The sequence below is a fragment of the Anomaloglossus baeobatrachus genome, chromosome 6, assembly GCF_048569485.1.
Source record: "Anomaloglossus baeobatrachus isolate aAnoBae1 chromosome 6, aAnoBae1.hap1, whole genome shotgun sequence".
Taxonomy (NCBI): domain Eukaryota; kingdom Metazoa; phylum Chordata; class Amphibia; order Anura; family Aromobatidae; genus Anomaloglossus; species Anomaloglossus baeobatrachus.
The window spans coordinates 529486836-529504335 of NC_134358.1; the positions used below are offsets into that span (position 1 = coordinate 529486836).

General features: G+C 47.6%; 1 protein-coding gene across 5 annotated transcripts in view; it reads left to right on the top strand.

Moving 5' to 3' along the window:
- The window catches only part of ARHGAP21 (Rho GTPase activating protein 21), a 197313-nt gene that overhangs the window by 33477 nt on the left and 146336 nt on the right, over nt 1-17500 (top strand). For 3 of the 5 annotated variants that reach the window (XM_075315548.1, XM_075315552.1, XM_075315553.1), the window contains exon 1: nt 10491-10619. The exons of 1 other annotated variant lie outside the window; for it this stretch is intronic. In XM_075315548.1, the coding sequence (XP_075171663.1) occupies nt 10536-10619 (84 nt within the window). In that variant the 5' untranslated portion in view covers nt 10491-10535. Of the gene's footprint in view, nt 1-10489; nt 10620-17500 lie in introns of those variants that run through there. One more of the 5 variants, XM_075315551.1, reaches the window with a different exon arrangement.

A 17500-nucleotide genomic window follows, 5' to 3' on the forward strand; every position in this document is an offset into this window, starting at 1 on the left:
CCGGCCTCTGTCCTCCTGCCTCCGTTCTGGCCTCCCTTCTGCCATGATTATTTGCACCTACTGAAGAGCGCATGTGGGGTAATGTGAGAGTATGGATGATCTCGTGCGCACATCACGTTCCAGCTCTCGATCCATGGTATATAAGGACCGCTTCGGAAAAACAGTAAATGGGCCCTTTTCAGTTCAAGAAGTTGTCAAAATGCACAATTCCACCAACTTCAGAGGTATAAATAAGCCCCCTAACCTCTTGTCGGCTGCACAAGTTACACCAATGATATATCCACCCCTTTCGTCAACCATTTAATATGGGATATAGAGGGGGTGAGGGGGGGGGTCTCCTAACTATGCAATGGAATTGCACCATATTCGGATGACCAGTATATAGGGGGGCAGTAGAGCTGTTGGGAGTAAAGTTTAAGCCCTTAGAGGTATCGGCCTTTGGTTTGCGTGAGAATGTATGCAGCCCCCACTGATTGTTTTTCCAGTATGAAGACCCCTTTTAATCCCCCCTACAGGGCTGCTCCTACATGCGTGGCTGCATTATAAGAGGTGGTAGGCTTTCGCCAAATTTCTTCTTGTGGGCTTAGTTAAATGTAGGAAAAAATAAAATAAAAACAAACTCACTGTAGGCTACTTTCACACATCCGGTTTGAGCTGTGCGGCTCAATCCAGCTGTGAAACCTATGCAACGGATGCGGGCGAAAACACCGCATCCTTTGCATAAGTTTTTACATGCGGCCCCGTCCGTTTTTTTTTCCGGTTGCGGCACACTACTGAGCATGCGCAGTGGAAGAAACCGCATGCGGCGTCGCGGATGCGTTTTTTTCCGCATCGCGCTGTATCCGGCGTCCATAGGCATGCACTAAAAAATGCGCCGCAGCGGGCCGGATGCGGCACGATGCGGTTTTTTTTTTGCCGGAGCAAATAACATGCCAGGGAACGTTCCATCCGGCCGCCGCATCGGCTAAATCTGCCGCATGCGGCAAAAAACCGGATGGAACGCAAGCCCATGCGGGCGCCAATGCAAGTCAATGGAAAAAAACGAAACCGGCGGCAATAAAACACGGTTTCGTTTTTTCAGCAGAGCGCCAGATAGTGCCGCACTGCTACATGCAGGATGTGCTGAAAGTCTAGCCTTAGGCTGATTTGACATCTCCGGTATTTTGCCGGATCCGGCACGCAAGCAGTACAGTTACATTCATTTACAATGGAGGCGTGACACCATGCGGTTGTGTATGAAGCATGTGCCTGCATGGTGTCGCGCTTCCATTGTAAATGAATGTAATTGTACTGCATTTGTGCCGGATCCGGCTTCCCGCAAACTACCGGAGATGTGAAACCAGTCTTACCCTCTCTTGGTTCGGCGCTGTTTTTCCACCATTGCACCTCTGGCTGCACTGCTCTGTCCTGGGACGTCACCACTGCAAGCAATCGCTGCGCTCTGCTGATATAGACATGACGATCCGCTGAGCTCACAAGCTGCAGTGCCGTTACCCCTGCAACCAGCGAGGGGGGGCAAAGCCGGAGACCCAGCACTGGACCCATTGAGGGCAAGTAATGTTCAGTCTATAGCCCAACTGTGCCCGCGGGCAGAAGTTTGGCGATGGAGACAATAGTGATGAGCGGGCGGCACTACCATGCTCGGGTGCTCCATAATCGTAAAGGGCAGTTGGATGCTCGGATGGGCGCGACTCGAGTACAGAGTATAATCTAAGCTCTTCTGGAAAAATGCGTTCTCCATTGACTTCCATTATACTCTGCTTCTTGAGTCACAACAATCCAAGCATCCACCTGCTCGATATAAGTACAGAGCACCCGAGCATGGTAGTGCCCGCTCATCAGTAGTTACCAGTACTGAGCACCCGAGCATGGTAGTGCCCGCTCATCAGTAGTTACCAGTACTGAGCACCCGAGCATGGTAGTGCCCGCTCATCAGTAGTTACCAGTACTGAGCACCCGAGCATGGTAGTGCCCGCTCATCACTAGTTACGAGTACAGAGCACCCGAGCATGGTAGTGCCCGCTCATCACTAGTTACGAGTACTGAGCACCCGAGCATGGTAGTGCCCGCTCATCACTAGTTACATGTACTGAGCACCCGAGCATGGTAGTGCCCGCTCATCACTAGTTACGAGTACTGAGCACCCGAGCATGGTAGTGCCCGCTCATCACTAGTTACATGTACTGAGCACCCGAGCATGGTAGTGCCCGCTCATCAGTAGTTACCAGTACTGAGCACCCGAGCATGGTAGTGCCCGCTCATCAGTAGTTACCAGTACTGAGCACCCGAGCATGGTAGTGCCCGCTCATCAGTAGAGACGAGCCCTTGAAGCATGGTCAGCGCTTGGTGGTAGTGGGGACGGATTTATGAGAGAAGCTCCACAGCTGCTTGTTAATATGATGTAAGACTAAACATTAGTGACTTGTGGAATTGGGGTTAATACTTGGGTGTGAAGCTGCAAAATGCCCGGGAGGCTTGGACCTTACCTGCTACATACTGCACTATACAGACAAATGAGAACCAAAAGGCAAGGACCTGAGTCATCAAATGGGGGGGGAAGTGTCTGCTGTGAGGTTTTTTTTTTTTTTTGTGTGTGTGTGTGTATTTGGAGTTAGTTTGCACCCTTATGTTCCACATAAGTGTCAACCATTTCCATAACTTGGTGTAAACCATTTAGCACTGTAGTGTAAGAAATATCAGTGTCTAGACTACAATTTTGTTTATTATTTATTTTTTATTTTTTTATATTTTGCTTTATTTTTTGATGTTTTTTTATATTTTATCATATTTATATTTTTTTTATATTTAAATGTTGTATATTTTATATATACTTTGTATATTTTTTATATTTTATTTTTTTATTTTTAGAACTCAGTTGTGCTTTTTCTACCCAAGTGCAAAAAAAATTTAAAAATTAAAATGCGCTGTCACACACCTTGCAGAAGGATGTAGCCAATTGCTAGCCCACCCTTAGTGACCCCCCCCCCATAAACCTTTCTCTGTCTACAGTCTACACTAAACTTGAGTCTGAAAGATTAGCGCACTTGCGTTCAAAAAACGCACCAATAACACATGTGTTTTTTTTTATACGTTTTTTCCACAGGTTGGTCCCTGCGTTTTTTTTTTTACCATTATGGTACATGCTCATTTTTTTCTCAAGAAATTCTGCAGAAAGCATGTTCTTGAGAAAAAAAACGCAGTGTGCACCCAGGTATTTTTTTTTTTTTTTTTTGCAGAAAGGTTGTAACCATTTTCTCAAGAAATTTCTGCAGCAAAAAATGCACAAAACATGGGTAAAACAGGTCCACAAACGCCTGAAAAATCACTCAAACCTCGTAAATGAACTCTTTATAATTTCTATGGTAAGACCCTCTTTGCTCATTGGATTTTTAGCATTTTTCTTCCGCTTCTGAATTTGAAAAAACGCCCTGGTGGGAGCATAAACAAGCGTATAGCTTCTTTGAAGCGGCTCTTGATAGGGAGGGGGGGGGGGGACCCCAAAATGGGCACTAGCCAATGAAGACTGGGAAAAAAATTCTACATTAAAAAAGCTTGAAAAACTCCAACCACTTCAGATAGTGCAAATCTCCCCAAAGGGAGAGTTCCCCCAAAATATTTCTACTGTAGCATTTTTTTTTTTTTTGTTATACACATAAATGCTGTTTTCTATGGTATCAGCAAAAGCTGACTTTTCAGAAGTCTCATGCACACATTAGATATTTTTTTTTTTCTTTACTGACTGAATTCTAAAACCAGAGCAATTTCGAAAACTGCCGCACGTCAACTCTTTCAGCGTTTTTTGCAGAATTTTGTTACAAAAGCACAGCAGACCCTGTTTTTCTTAGGCTGTGTGCGCACAGTGCGTTTTTCGTGGCGGTTTTGTGCATTTTTGGCTTCACAACTGCATGCACTTCCTTCCCCAGCAAAGCCTATGAGATTTCATTTTTGTTGTCCACACTGCAGTTTTGTTTGGCTGCGTTTTTGAGCTAAAAAAAAAAATAAAATGGACATGTCTATTCTCTTCTGCGTTTTTCCATTCATGCAATGAACTGGAAAAACGCAGCAAAACGCAATGAACAAAAACCGCGGGTGTGTTTTTGTGCGTCTTTTTGTGGTCAAAAACGCTGAATCTTTGTAGTTACAAAAAAATGGCAAGGTGCGCACGTAGCCTTAGGGTAAGTTCACACAGTGTGTTTTTCGCGGCGTTTTTGCGCAGTTTTCGGGTGCGTTTTTGCTCAGAAAACTGCATGACTTTGCTTCCCCAGCAAAGTCTATGAGTTTTCATTTTTGCTGTCTGCACACAGCGTTTTTTTTCAGCTGCGTTTTTGTGGTGCCACAAAAACGCAGCATGTCAATTATTCCCCGCGTTTTTCACTGCGCTTTTCATCCATTGAGTGCAATGGGATGTTGAAAGACGCAATGAGAAACGCAAATAGCTGCGTTTTGGTGCGTTTCCAAGACCAAAAACGCAGCTATAAACGCAGGAGGTGGGTAGTAAAGTGACGTGTACAGGAAAAGGATTCCTTCTGTCAGTATATACAGAAGCGTGAATCCTCCCGGTACAGCCACCGCCGCGTCCACCTCCGGTCCTGTGCATGTATGCTGCCGTGCGGCGCCATGTCTGGGCGGGAGGTGGAAGCGGCTGTGAAAACAAAAGTTAACAATAGAAAAAAAAAAAGTTATACTCACCTGTCTGCAGACTCCCGGTGCCATGCCCGCTCCCATCTCCTCTCACGGTATCGCCACCCCCCGCTCCGGCTGTGTGCAGACGGCCGGGACACCTCCGATGGATGCAGGACCTGGCGATGGATCACCTGATGTAGTCACCTGACGCATCAGCTGATCATAAGTATCGCGGTGACGCGGGCGCCCGGCCGGTTTGAGCGATCAGCGGATGCATCAGGAGACTTCATCCCTGATTTACCGGCAGCTGCTGCAGCGATCGGACGGGATCAGACTCCTCCAATCGCTCCAGGAGCTGCCGGTAATCAGCACATAAGTGAGTATTTTTTTTTTTTTTTTTTTTTGCACCGATGCATCTGCTGATTGTATAAACCGGCTTCTATACAATCAGCTGATGTGTGATGTGCTTCAGCCCTTAGAACCTGACACATCTGATCGCTTTGCCTTCCAGCAAACCGATCAGATGATATTGGATCCGGATTGGACGGCGCGGGACCCTTGACCCAGGATTAGTGCAGAGGAGGGGGGTTCTTTATTTCAATAAAGATGGAGTCACTAATTGTGTTATGTTTTATTTCTAATAAATATTTTTCTGTGTTGTTTTTTTTTTTTTTTTTTTTTATCTTTACTAGAAATTCATGGTGGCCATGTCTAATATTGGCGTGACACCATGAATTTCGGGCTTAGGGCCAGCTGTACAGCTAGCCCTAACCCCATTATTACCCAGCGAGCCACCCGGCATCAGGGCAGCTGGAGGAGTTGGATACAGCGCCAGAAGATGGCGCTTCTATGAAAGCGCCATTTTCTGGGGTGGCTGCGGGACTGCAATTCACAGCAGGGGTGCCCAGAAAGCATGGGCACCCTGCACTGTGGATTCCAATCCCCAGCTGCCTAGTTGTACCCGGCTGGACTCAAAAATTGGGCGAAGTTCACGTCATTTTTTTTTTTAAAATTATTTCATGAAATTCATGAAATAATTAAAAAAAAAAAAAAGGGCTTCCCTATATTTTTGGTTCCCAGCTGGGTACAAATAGGCAGCTGGGGGTTGGGGGCAGCCTGTACCTGCCTGCTGTACCCTGCTAGCATATAAAAATATGGCGAAGCCCACGTCATTTTTTTGGGGGGCAAAAAACTCCTGCATACAGTCCTGGATGGAGGATGCTGAGCCTTAAAGTTCTGCAGCTGCTGTCTACTCTCCTGCATACACTATTGGATGGAGTATGCTGAGCCTTGTAGTTCTGCTCCCTCTGCCTCTCCCTCCAGCATACAGTCCTGTATGGAGCATGCTGAGCCTTGTAGTTCTGCAGCTGTCTGCTCTATTGCATACACTAGTGGAGAATGAAGAACATATTGAAGAAGGAAATGACATCAGACCTTTTTTTTTTTATTTTTTTTTTTCAACAATCTTTAATGGCATTGTTCACTGATAAAAAACGCATAAAGACGCAGTGAGCAAAAACGCAGCAAAAAACGCACCAAATCGCGGCTAAACGCGTGCGTTTTTTGCCGCTTTTTTTTGCCGCGGGTGTGATTTTGTGTGTTTTGCTGCAAAAAACGCACAAAAACGCAGCGTCAAAAAAACGCAGTGTGTGAACTTAGCCTTAAGCTGCTTTAATCCTAGTAGAACAGTTTTGCCTGCAGAAAAAAGCTGTAAAAAGCAACGTGTGAACATGGTTGAAGAGAGTGCACACTGAATTTTAGGCCCTGTGCGCACTGTGCAGTTTTTGATGCAGTTATGGGTGAAATTTTGTTGCCTTAAACTGCATGCGTTTCCTTCCCCAGCAAAGTGAGAATTCAGAAATGCTGTGCGCACGTTGCTTCTTGTTCCTTGCAGTTTTGGTTGCAGAAAAATAGAAGCAGCATGTCACTTCTTGACCTCCGTTTTCCCATTGAATATAGTGAAAAACATGAAAATGCAATTTTTTGTGTTTTTCGCTGAAGAAGCAAAATTGCAGCATGTGCGCATAGCCTTATCTTGAGTTTTTGGAGCAGAAACTCCCAGATTTTAGAGAATGATTTGGAGAATTTCCGCTCTGACCTATCCAAAAACTGTGTGCACATTCCCTAAGAGCTGATGAAATGTCTGAGGCTGAGTAGTTGCCGCATCAGAGTCCGGTCATTGTTCCTTCCACCATGATTCACGACTTTTCTTTCTCCAATCACATGGACTATCATTCCCAGTTTGGCTAACCACAATTGGTGTAATGGGCCGGCACCTGCTCTACCCATTACCCCCTCTCGGGAACATTATATATCAATGTACAGTGATAGGCCGGCGTTTCAGAATGTGATTTGCCTTTGATGCGGTGGCCATTGTTGGCACAGTCATACGCTCAGGAGCGCCAGTCATTAGATTTATACCCGCCTCACGCTAGGAAAGCCAAAATCTTATGGCTGTTCCCTTGTTTGCTGGGGTGGATATCCATTCTAATCACTCGGGGCTGGCTCTCTTATGAACAGCTATAGCTTGTAATTTGTAATAAAATGTGCAGGCCAAATCTACAGGATAGAAGATTAAAGGGTATCCGGCTCCGCTTGTTCCAATATCTGGAGGTGAGGGGGGCCGGAGATATCCCGTCGTTTATTACGTGCCAGTTTGAGTGCGTAAGATGTCGCGGATGCAGAAGGGAGCGGGGCTGGAGAATCCCTGTAGTGATGTGGGGCTTTATATCATTTCCCATATAATAAAAATTCACTGACCACTCAAAGCTGCAATGTCTTGGAGGTTGATGATTGAATGGAGGAGTCATCTGAGGGGTAGGATATTGCTTTGTGGATAGTATCTGTCCAGTGAAGAGCTCTTAACAAAATTGTCCTTAATATCAGAGTGATTCGGGGCCCCCATCTTCTGTGTAAAGGTATGTGCACACAGTGCGTTTTTATCACTTTTTTTGGGTGCGTTTATTAGTGCAGATTTGTCACAAAAACTGCATGTAAATCCTTATTCCAGCAGTGTCGATGAGGATCCTGCAGTTTTGTGCGCACGTTGCTTATTTTCTCCTTACACATTTGGTGCAGAAATAAATCTGCAGCATGTCAATTATTTTATGGTTTTTGCAGCGTTTATTCCACCCCAGAATGCATAGAAAGAAATGTGAAAATTTGCTGCAAAAATATGCGTATTTCTGCAACCAGATACTCAGCGTGAGCACATCGCCTTAAAGGGAACCTGTCACCAGATTTGTCCCCTATAAGCTGCGGCCACCACCAGTGAGCCCTTATATACAGCATTCTGTGTATAAGAGCCCAGGCCGCTGTCCGGTCCTATAAGTGTTACTGGTCTCGGTCCGGCACCTCCTCCCATCTTCTTGTGATCGCCGTCCTCCTTCCCAGCTCCGTGTGGATGACACAGCCATAGTCATCCACACAGTCCTCCATTGCACTCTTGTGCACGCGCACTTCTCTCTGCCCTGCCAAGGAAAAAGCAAAGTATTGTAGTGCGCATGCGCAGACATTCTTTGACCTTTCCTCGCGCCTGCGCATTACAGTACTTTGCTCTGCCCTCAGCAAGGCAGATTAAAAGTGCGCAACAGCACAATGGAAGACACTGTGTGGATGTGGGTCGCCCCAGGGTTATGGGGTACTCTGTCCCGGGCGGTGTATTGCTGAGGAGATGTCACTGGGTGGCCGTTGCCCGTTTCCGTGACCCTGGGAGTCGCTTTTAAAAGGGGGAATATTTACAGGGGAGATGAAATAAAAGTTTTTGTTGGGACGCCACTTGCGGGTTGCGGCTATTTAGTGGAGCCGCCGCTGAACAGTTCTCACTACTGGAGCTGGTGTTGGTGGCAGCCTGGATGTTGGGCCCCCTCCGCAAGTAGGGCCGGGCCCTAGGGGACAAATGATGTTGTTAAGTGCGGAAAGAAGGTAGGCCACACAAGGGATTGCAGTGCAACTGGTTTCTTTACTCACAGCGTTGTTATGGCTGGTAACCCGAGGAAGGCTGGTCCCCTTAGTCCCAGTGCTGGTGTGATGACCTGGTGACTGCTGTCCACCTGTCTCTGTATGGTGGGTCCCCGTGGCTTGAAGCCTCTGGGGGTTCCCTCCTGGTAGTCCTGGTAGTCTCTCTGTCTTAGTCCGTATGATAGTAGCCTGAACCCTGTGGGGCTGGCTCCTCTGGTCCTGTTCCCCAGTTCTCCTGTTGCTACTGTGTCCCGGACTTTACATGGTCCCCTCATTGTGCCGATTTTATCAGGTCTGCCTGGAGCGTTTGCCTGACCTAGGATTCTGTCCCACGTTGGTGCCATGGTTCCAGGAGTACTCCACCGGCAACCACATGCCTGGGCCCTCAGGTCACCGTTACACTTTCCTGTCAGTGCGGGTGCGTCCTTCTCTTCTACCCACTCTCACTGTCACTGACTGACTGCTTGACCCCCTTCTCCCTGGTTGTCTAGTTATCTGGATCAGCTCCACCCCTGGGTGGCCATCCATTATATCCTTTATATAGCTGATCAGGGGGGCTCAGTCCCAGGCGGTAACAAATGGGGATGTCACTCTGGTGGCCGTTGCCCAGTTCTGTGCTCTGGACCCCTTTTGTTAATGGGGGGTATTTACAGGGGAGATAACAGGTTTTGTCATGTGACGCCACCTGCGGGTTGCGGTTAAGGATGGAGAACCGCTGCTGCTCAATGTGGTTACTCCCAGGGCTGATGGTAATGGCAGCTGTGATAGGCCCTCCGCAGGTAGGGCTGTGCCTGGGAGATGTAGTGGGGGCAATAATGGAGACCACACCAGGTTGTCTTTAACAGTCTCTACGCACTGTGGACCCAGGGGTTGCTGGTTCAGGTCCCCGGAGGAGCAGTGCCAATGTAGTGACCCAGGTTGCTCTGTCCCCGGCACTCTCTGTAGATTGAGTCCCCGTAGCGTGGAGCGTTTGGGGGCCCCGACTGTCCCTTTTGGGGTACAGTCTCCTTCTCCGTACGGTGGGCAGTGCGGACCCTGTGGGGAGGTAAGTGTCCAAACCCCGATCCTAGTTTACTGCTGATGCCGTCGGATTATTTGGTTTGGTGAAGTCCATGAAGGTGTCCTCACCGGGCAGGTATTTGACAAACAGTCTAAAACTTGTGCTTGACCTAGGGCCCTGTGCCCCCATGTGTGCTCCAGTCCCAGCGCTATCTCCGGTACCCGACCTGGCGACCTCTCTCCTGTGCCCCCGGGTCACTGTTACACAGACCCAGCTCAGGCACGTCCGCACACCTCTCCTGTGTGCCTCACTACTCTCGACGCCTCTCTGACTGACTGACCCTTCCCACCAGGCTGGCTATACCCAGGGACTCTGTCCCATAGCGACCATACCCTTAAATGGTTAACCCTCTACGCCCAGTGTGGAGAGGAGAACTAGGATTTAGATTGTGTTTTGATGGAAAAGGCACTGGTACTCCAGGTCCCAGGGGGTAGGTTCTGCATCCCCAAGAGGATGCAGTTCCCTGTAGTGCCCTGAGGGTCTCGGGGGCGCTACACCTGGACAACCCCTTTTAGAGGTAAATATTAGTATATAAATGTCATTTGCTGCCCCATAAGCCATCAGATAGTGCTGACGTGCCAGTTGTATGTTGCTGCTGTTTCGTGTTTTTGCTCCGATCTGCAGGTAAAGCTGTTCTTTTCTTGAAAACAAGCAGAACGACAAACCCAGCTCTGCTACCTCCGAATCTGTGACTCCGCAGCCCCATCCCGCAGCACACAGCAGGCTTCTCTTGGACCGGGCCGTGTCTGTAGGTCCTGAGGTTCTCTGATTGGTAAAGTGTTTGCTTTTTTGCTGCTGCAGCTCCTCGCTGAGTGGGCAGAGTCGGGAGAGGACGTCTCTGCATCGCTCCCAGGTTGTCAGTCAGTGATGCTGGCTGCGTGCTAGGGGAAGCATGGCCCAGCTCGGGATACTCGACTGTATGCTCAACCCCAACTGGAAGCTGCTCTGCAACCTGTACTGTGCGTGGGGCAACCAGGTCAGTGCATGGCGGCCGGACGGGGGCATCCCCTGCCCCGGTGACCTTCACTGCTGCAGATAGGATAGTGCTGAATCAGACATGATGGCGGGGGCACTATTTACCTGCTCAGGATGGCGGTGACTAGGACTATACTTAATTTCACGCATTATTGCTCTTCCATTAAAGCTGCAGGGTGGACGGATGTTTCTTTGATCCCCCTAACTTTCCTATACGTAGTGTTCAGTGCATTGGGGGGTCTATATTCCGGTGGTAGGCGCTGTCCTAGCTTGGGCTAAGCTTGTTGGGCCGTGACTTGTCCACGAGGGAAATGCTGCAGAGGCGTAGGAACTTGATTTAAAGGGGATTCTACATAAGGCACTGACAAGGATTAATGATAAAAATCAACTTTCAGGAGATTTCCATTCCTTGTTATATCCAAAATCTGTGTCTGTGAATGAGAAACTTCTTCTTTAGAGCCAGTAAAGTCTGAGGCAAACTATGGGAGCCATGCAGGCGACAGCGATATACTGTATACAGCCATCAGGACCGACTATGGGAGCCATGCAGGCGACAGCGATATACTGTATACAGCCATCAGGACCGACTATGGGAGCCATGCAGGAGTCACCGACACATTGTATACAGCCATCAGGACAGTCCGAGAGGCAAACTATGGGAGCCATGCAGGAGACAGCGATATACTGTATACAGCCATCAGGACTGACTATGGGAGCCATGCAGGAAACACCGACACATTGCCTATCGGACAGTCCTGACAACTGTATACAAACTATGGGAGCCATGCAGCAGACAGTCACATTGTATACAGCTATCAGGAGTGTCCGATGGGCAAACTATGGGAGCCTTGCAGCAGACACTGACACATAGTCCTCATAGCTGTATACAGACTATGGGAGCCATACAGGAGGCACCAACACATTGTATACAGCCATCAGGACAGTCCGAGAGGCAAACTATGGGAGCCATGCAGCAAAGCACACATTGTATACAGCCATCAGGACAGTCCGAGAGGCAAACTATGGGAGCCATGCAGCAAAGCACACATTGTATACAGCCATCAGGACAGTCCGAGAGGCAAAATATGGGAGCCATGCAGCAAAGCACACATTGTATACAGCCATCAGGACAGTCCGAGAGGCAAAATATGGGAGCCATGTCGGCGACACTGTCATTGTATACAGCTATCAGGACTGTCTTTAGGAGCCATGCAGGTGACACCGACACATTGTATACAGCCATCAGGACTGACTATGGGAGCCATGCAGGTGACACCGACACATTGTATACAGCCATCAGGACTGACTATGGGAGCCATGCAGGTAACACCGACACATTGTATACAGCTATCAGGACTGACTATGGGAGCCATGCAGGTGACACCGACACATTGTATACAGCTATCAGGACTGACTATGGGAGCCATGCAGGTGACACCGACACATTGTATACAGCCATCAGGACTGACTATGGGAGCCATGCAGGTAACACCGACACGTTGTATACAGCCATCAGGACTGTCCGGGCTGGATACAAATGTAGCAATCGCTCCTCTCTGCAGGATGTAAACAGGGAAGCGATTAGTCACTGACCTCAAACCCAGATCTTGGAAAGCAAATTATATTAGAAAGTTCGGTGTCTAATAATTATACGGTGATTACGCCTCATTTACATAACAGTGGAAATCCCGAGAACGCACGGATAGTATTGTTGTTCAGCGGACTTCTCTAAGGCTTTATTTGGACAATTTTTCATAATTTTTCTCAATAGAAATATTCAGTTTTCATGTTTGCAAAGCAGCAGAGCAGGTCCCCGTGCTTTGGCAGTGAGATCGCTCCCCGGGCCAGCAGTATACATCGGGGGCTTCTCCCTGGGTATTCTCTAATGGTGCCATAGGTGCCCGTTCACCTGGCGGAGGCCAGCAGTGTGTGCGCTTTAGCTGGCTTTGCTTTTGTATGCTTATAGCAGACTGCGCTTTTCAATACTGAAGGGCATTATAAGCTTTCTCATACTGTTCGGTATACATTTTTAGTTGTGGATGGTTCTAGTAGGATGCCTGGACATTCATCCACTGTTTTACGCCCAGCAGTGACCATAAATGATGTATATTCTTGGCCTAAATTACATGGCTACCATTGTTATACATGCATATTTTATGTATCATTTTTTAACTTCAATGTCACCTATATATATAGTCTCTTCCTTAAAAAATCATTCATACCCAATGATTTTGGTGCCCCATGGGTGGCCACCGGGGGGGGGGGGATGGGGGGCCTTGTTGGCCCCATGGCTGGCCACCTGGGTGGGCGGGCGGGCGCCTCGTTGGCCCCATGGCTGGCCACCTGGGTGGGTGGGCGGGCGGGCGCCTCGTTGGCCCCATGGCTGGCCACCTGGGTGGGTGGGCGGGCGGGCGCCTCGTTGGCCCCATGGCTGGCCACCTGGGTGGGGTGGGGGCCTTGGCAGCCTCATGTCTGGCCTGACCATCTGGGGGGGGGCTGGGCGGCCCCATGGCTGGGCCCAGCACAGAATGACTGTTCAAACCAAGTGCTGGTGCTCGTTGTTGTAAATGGCTGATGAGTAGGGGTACCAGGTGTTGAACCCCCACCTATCAAATATTGATCTGTCATTAAGGATAGACAATCAGTCTCTAACTAGTTTCAAAGTCTTCCACTTTAGACCTGACCACTTAGGTTCTTACAAAAATGATGACATTGGTTGTAATCGTTGGTTAAAACAAGCATTTATTGCTCAGTTTCCCTACAGCGCCACCATAGGTGAAATTGAGCATTACATTGTCCATTAAAAGTCATGGATTCTGTGTTTCCGGAGGACCTGTCGTTTCACACAATTTCCTCTTAGTAGCCTTTTTGCTACAAAAATAAGACCCTTCTTTACGAACTCTAGTAAGTCATATAGAAGTGTTTTTTCACTTTTTAAATGTGATTGTGGGGTCAGTGATCATGTAAAGGTGACGACCAGAAGCCATTTTCCCCCTCTACATAACACTTGCGTTTGGCCCTATAAGTGCAGGGAGTAGTCTTTGTATATTGATGGTGGTATTGATCGTGGAGGTCTATGGACGCCCTCTTATGCTTCTGTATACCGTGGCCTCCTGCCATGGGTTATATTTGTGATAAAGCCATTACGCTCACAAACTGCTTAATCATCCCCATACTTCAGTACAGGAGCGATGCTCTGCAGGTCGGGTCCATCACTCGTACAGCCAGGAAGTAATTAGGCAGCATTAAGTGTAGCAAAGCTTTTTACGGTTAATGCAGAATATGCAGCCGGGTATCGCTCTCCTGTATCCGCCGGAGTGATACCTGTGGCTTTTCAGAATGCTTTTCTCCCTTGGAGTAAAAACACAAGCTACTCTCTAAAAGCCTGTTACAATGGAATATTTATGTGCTGCGCTCCACTAGCCTATATAATGGGTCACCTCTCGACCTACATTAAAGGGGCAAACTGGATATGAACTTATTGCATCTGAAACCTGGTGAGGCCGGTGTACTTACTTTGAAAATCCATGTCCCCTGGAAAAATTAAGCCTGAGGCACCTTTTTTCTTTAAACTATTTGTTGTACTCTTCCTGTCTTGGAAATTGTAGGGATTAAATTGACAATTTTTGAGAAGGATGATGTGACTTTGATTTTCTATAATGGATTCATCTTCAGCGGAAATACTGACCCTACAGTGCTGTGATATCCGACTACGCAGCGTCTGTGTAGTCTGTCACCATGGCGACACACAAGACTGTGTAGGAGCTGTAGACACAAAGTGAACAGATTTTTAAGACTTATTTATATTTTTTCGACAGGATCTTATTGGAAGTAAACCCTCCTTGCACAGCTTCATCTCTGCGTTTTTACAAGACTTTTTCTATGATTTTGTCAGATGGGGGAGGGTGAGACAAAAGCTTAGAGATGACGATGCAGACGTGCTTTAATTTGGAGACTCCTGTGATAACTTGTGCGGAGTCTGGTCCTGTGCACACGGTGAGAACGTGCAGATTGTGGGACTCCTCTGGATGTGAGGGAGCGCCCGGCATCTCCTGCCCGGTGATTGTGCACCTCCTCCCTGAAGAGTGTGTGAATCTGCTGCAATGCAGAACCCACCAGCACATTTGGACTCGCTCAGTGAGATGGGCCGCTTCACCATGTACATCAGACGCATGGGAAAGTCACCCAGAAAGTCTGATGGTCCGCTGCAGCTGGAAACAAGACGCGGCACATCCCCCCCCTTCCCCCCTGTTATAACTAATTATCGTCGTCCGTTTTAAGGTCACATTCTATGATTTTGTATTTTGAGGGGTCCACCCCCCCCTATATAATTTTTTTTTTTTTCCTTTTACAGTTGAGTCTTATAAAATATTCTTGATCAAACAAGTTAAAGGAATTTCTATATTCTGGCAAATTGCCATTGTTAAAAGGAAGGTGTGTGTGTGTGTGTATATATATAATATATATGTATATATGTATATATATGTGTGTGTGTGTATGTATATTATATATATATATATATATATATATATATGTATATATGTATATATGTATATATGTATATATGTATATATGTATATATGTATATATGTATATATATATATATAATGTGTGTGTGTATATATATGTATGTATATATATGTATGTATATATATATATATATGTATATGTGTGTGTATATATATGTATATGTATATATATATATATATATATATATATATATATATATATATATATATATAATTACACCCCCCCAATATGTACATACCAACTACACCCCCCACCATCCCTCTGTGCGCGGGCTTTCCCTCCTCCACCCTCCCACACTGTGCCGCCGGCCCCCCTCACCCACACTATGCTGAGCTTCTCCCCCGCGCCCCACACACACACCAGGTTTCTCCTCCCCTACACGCACGCACGTACACACACACACACGTACACGCACGTACATATTTTGCCAGGCTTCTTGTTCCCCCCCCCCCCCAACCACCCCACACTGTGCCAGGCTCCTCCTCTCCCCACCCACACTGTGCCGGGCTTATTTTCCTTCCTCCCCCCCCCCCCCCTACCCCCCACACGATGTGCTTTGCTCCCCCCCCCCCCATGTTTGGCTCCTCTTCCCCCGTCCCCCCACGCTGTGCCAGGCATCTCCTCCCCCTATCCCCCATACAAGCACTGTGCTGCACCTCTCCCGATCACCCCCTCCCCACTGTGCCAGGCGTCTTTTCTTCCGACCGCCCCCCCCCCCCGTCCCTCCCCACTGTGCTGGGCTTCTACCAACCCCCCACCCCACCCACACTATGGTGGGCTTCTTCCGACCCCTCCCCCCCAAACACTGTGCTGGACTGCTGCCAGAAATGTTCTGTATCTTGAGCAAAATTCCGACTATTTCCTAATAATCGGCCTAGTAAATAATTCTTCTGACCTGAATTTTTCTCACTTTTATATAGCGCCATTAATTCCACAGCGCGATACATAATTTATCACTGTCCCCATTGGGGCTCAAAATCAACATTCCCTTCCATTATGTCTTTTGTAGTGTGGGAGGAAACCGGAGAACCTGGAGGAAACCCACACAAACACAGGGGGAACATACAAACTCTTTGCAGTTGGGATTTGATCCCAGGACTCCAGCGCTGCAAGACTGCAGTGCTAACCACTGAGCCACAATACACTGCTAACCACTGAGCCAGCGTGTCGGCCAAATTTCAAGGATATGGTTCTAATCTAATGCCCACACTTGTGCCCACCTTCAATGCTTTTTGTTAGCTACTATCATTAAAGGGGTTGCCCACTTTCAAGGAATAATTTCATTTTTTTCTTAAACTTGTTTGTTAAAACTGAAATATAAATATGATTTATATACATTTTTTTTTTTATTAAAAATGTTGCATGGCTTTTATAGACTGTTTCCATTCACAATTACCTTTTTATGTGGTCTGTGGTCACAAATCAGATGAGGAGCTCAGAAAATAACAGATTAGAGATGCATGCTCCCGGTCAGACCCTCGTAGTGGACTCGCTGATGGATCCTCACTAAACTCACTCTTCCGCCATCAATAAAGCAGTGGAGCACCGACGATATGGAGGGAAGAGTGGGCCAAATTCTCAATGAAACTCAATAGCAAAAATGACTTATTTCAGAAAAAAAACAAAAAAACCCAAATAAAAAACCCTAAAGGTGAACAGCCCATTATAAAATTAGGAAAAAAGTGAAAAATTTCCAAAGGTTTAGTTCAGATGCTCCGTCATCGTCCGTAGTAAATCATTGGTGTGCAGGAATGCGCTGTGTATTGTCAGTCCTGCACATGTCACATCACACCATATACGCATGACTTCAGCGCCCAGGCATGTCACTTCCTAGTTACATACCTGGAGCCGGGAAGAAGCCCTCATTGTTATCATAGTTATTCATTAAGCCCAGACACGTCGATCGTCTCTCAACCATAAGCCGTGATGTCAGATGTCGCCCGTGTTACATTTATCCCTTTGTTTTCTGGCTTTCCTGATGGAGAGACTATTACACATGAGGCGGCTCATTTCTGGGGAGTTATTGTGGTTAGGTTTACATTTATGGCGTATCTACAGTAATTTGTCAGATATCCCACTTACACAACTTTTTGGGATACTTTTGGTGTGTGTGTGTGTATATAATATACATGCACACACACCCATACATAAAGTACACACAGTCCACCCCCCCGCCTGCGTGCGCCCCCACGCACAACCCACCCCCCGCCTGCGTGCGCCCCCACGCACAACCCACCCCCCGCCTGCGTGCGCCCCCCACCACCACCACCACTCCCGCCTGCGCGCACCCCCCACCACCACTCCCGCCTGCGCACACCCCCCACCACCACTCCCGCCTGCGTGCTGCGTGCA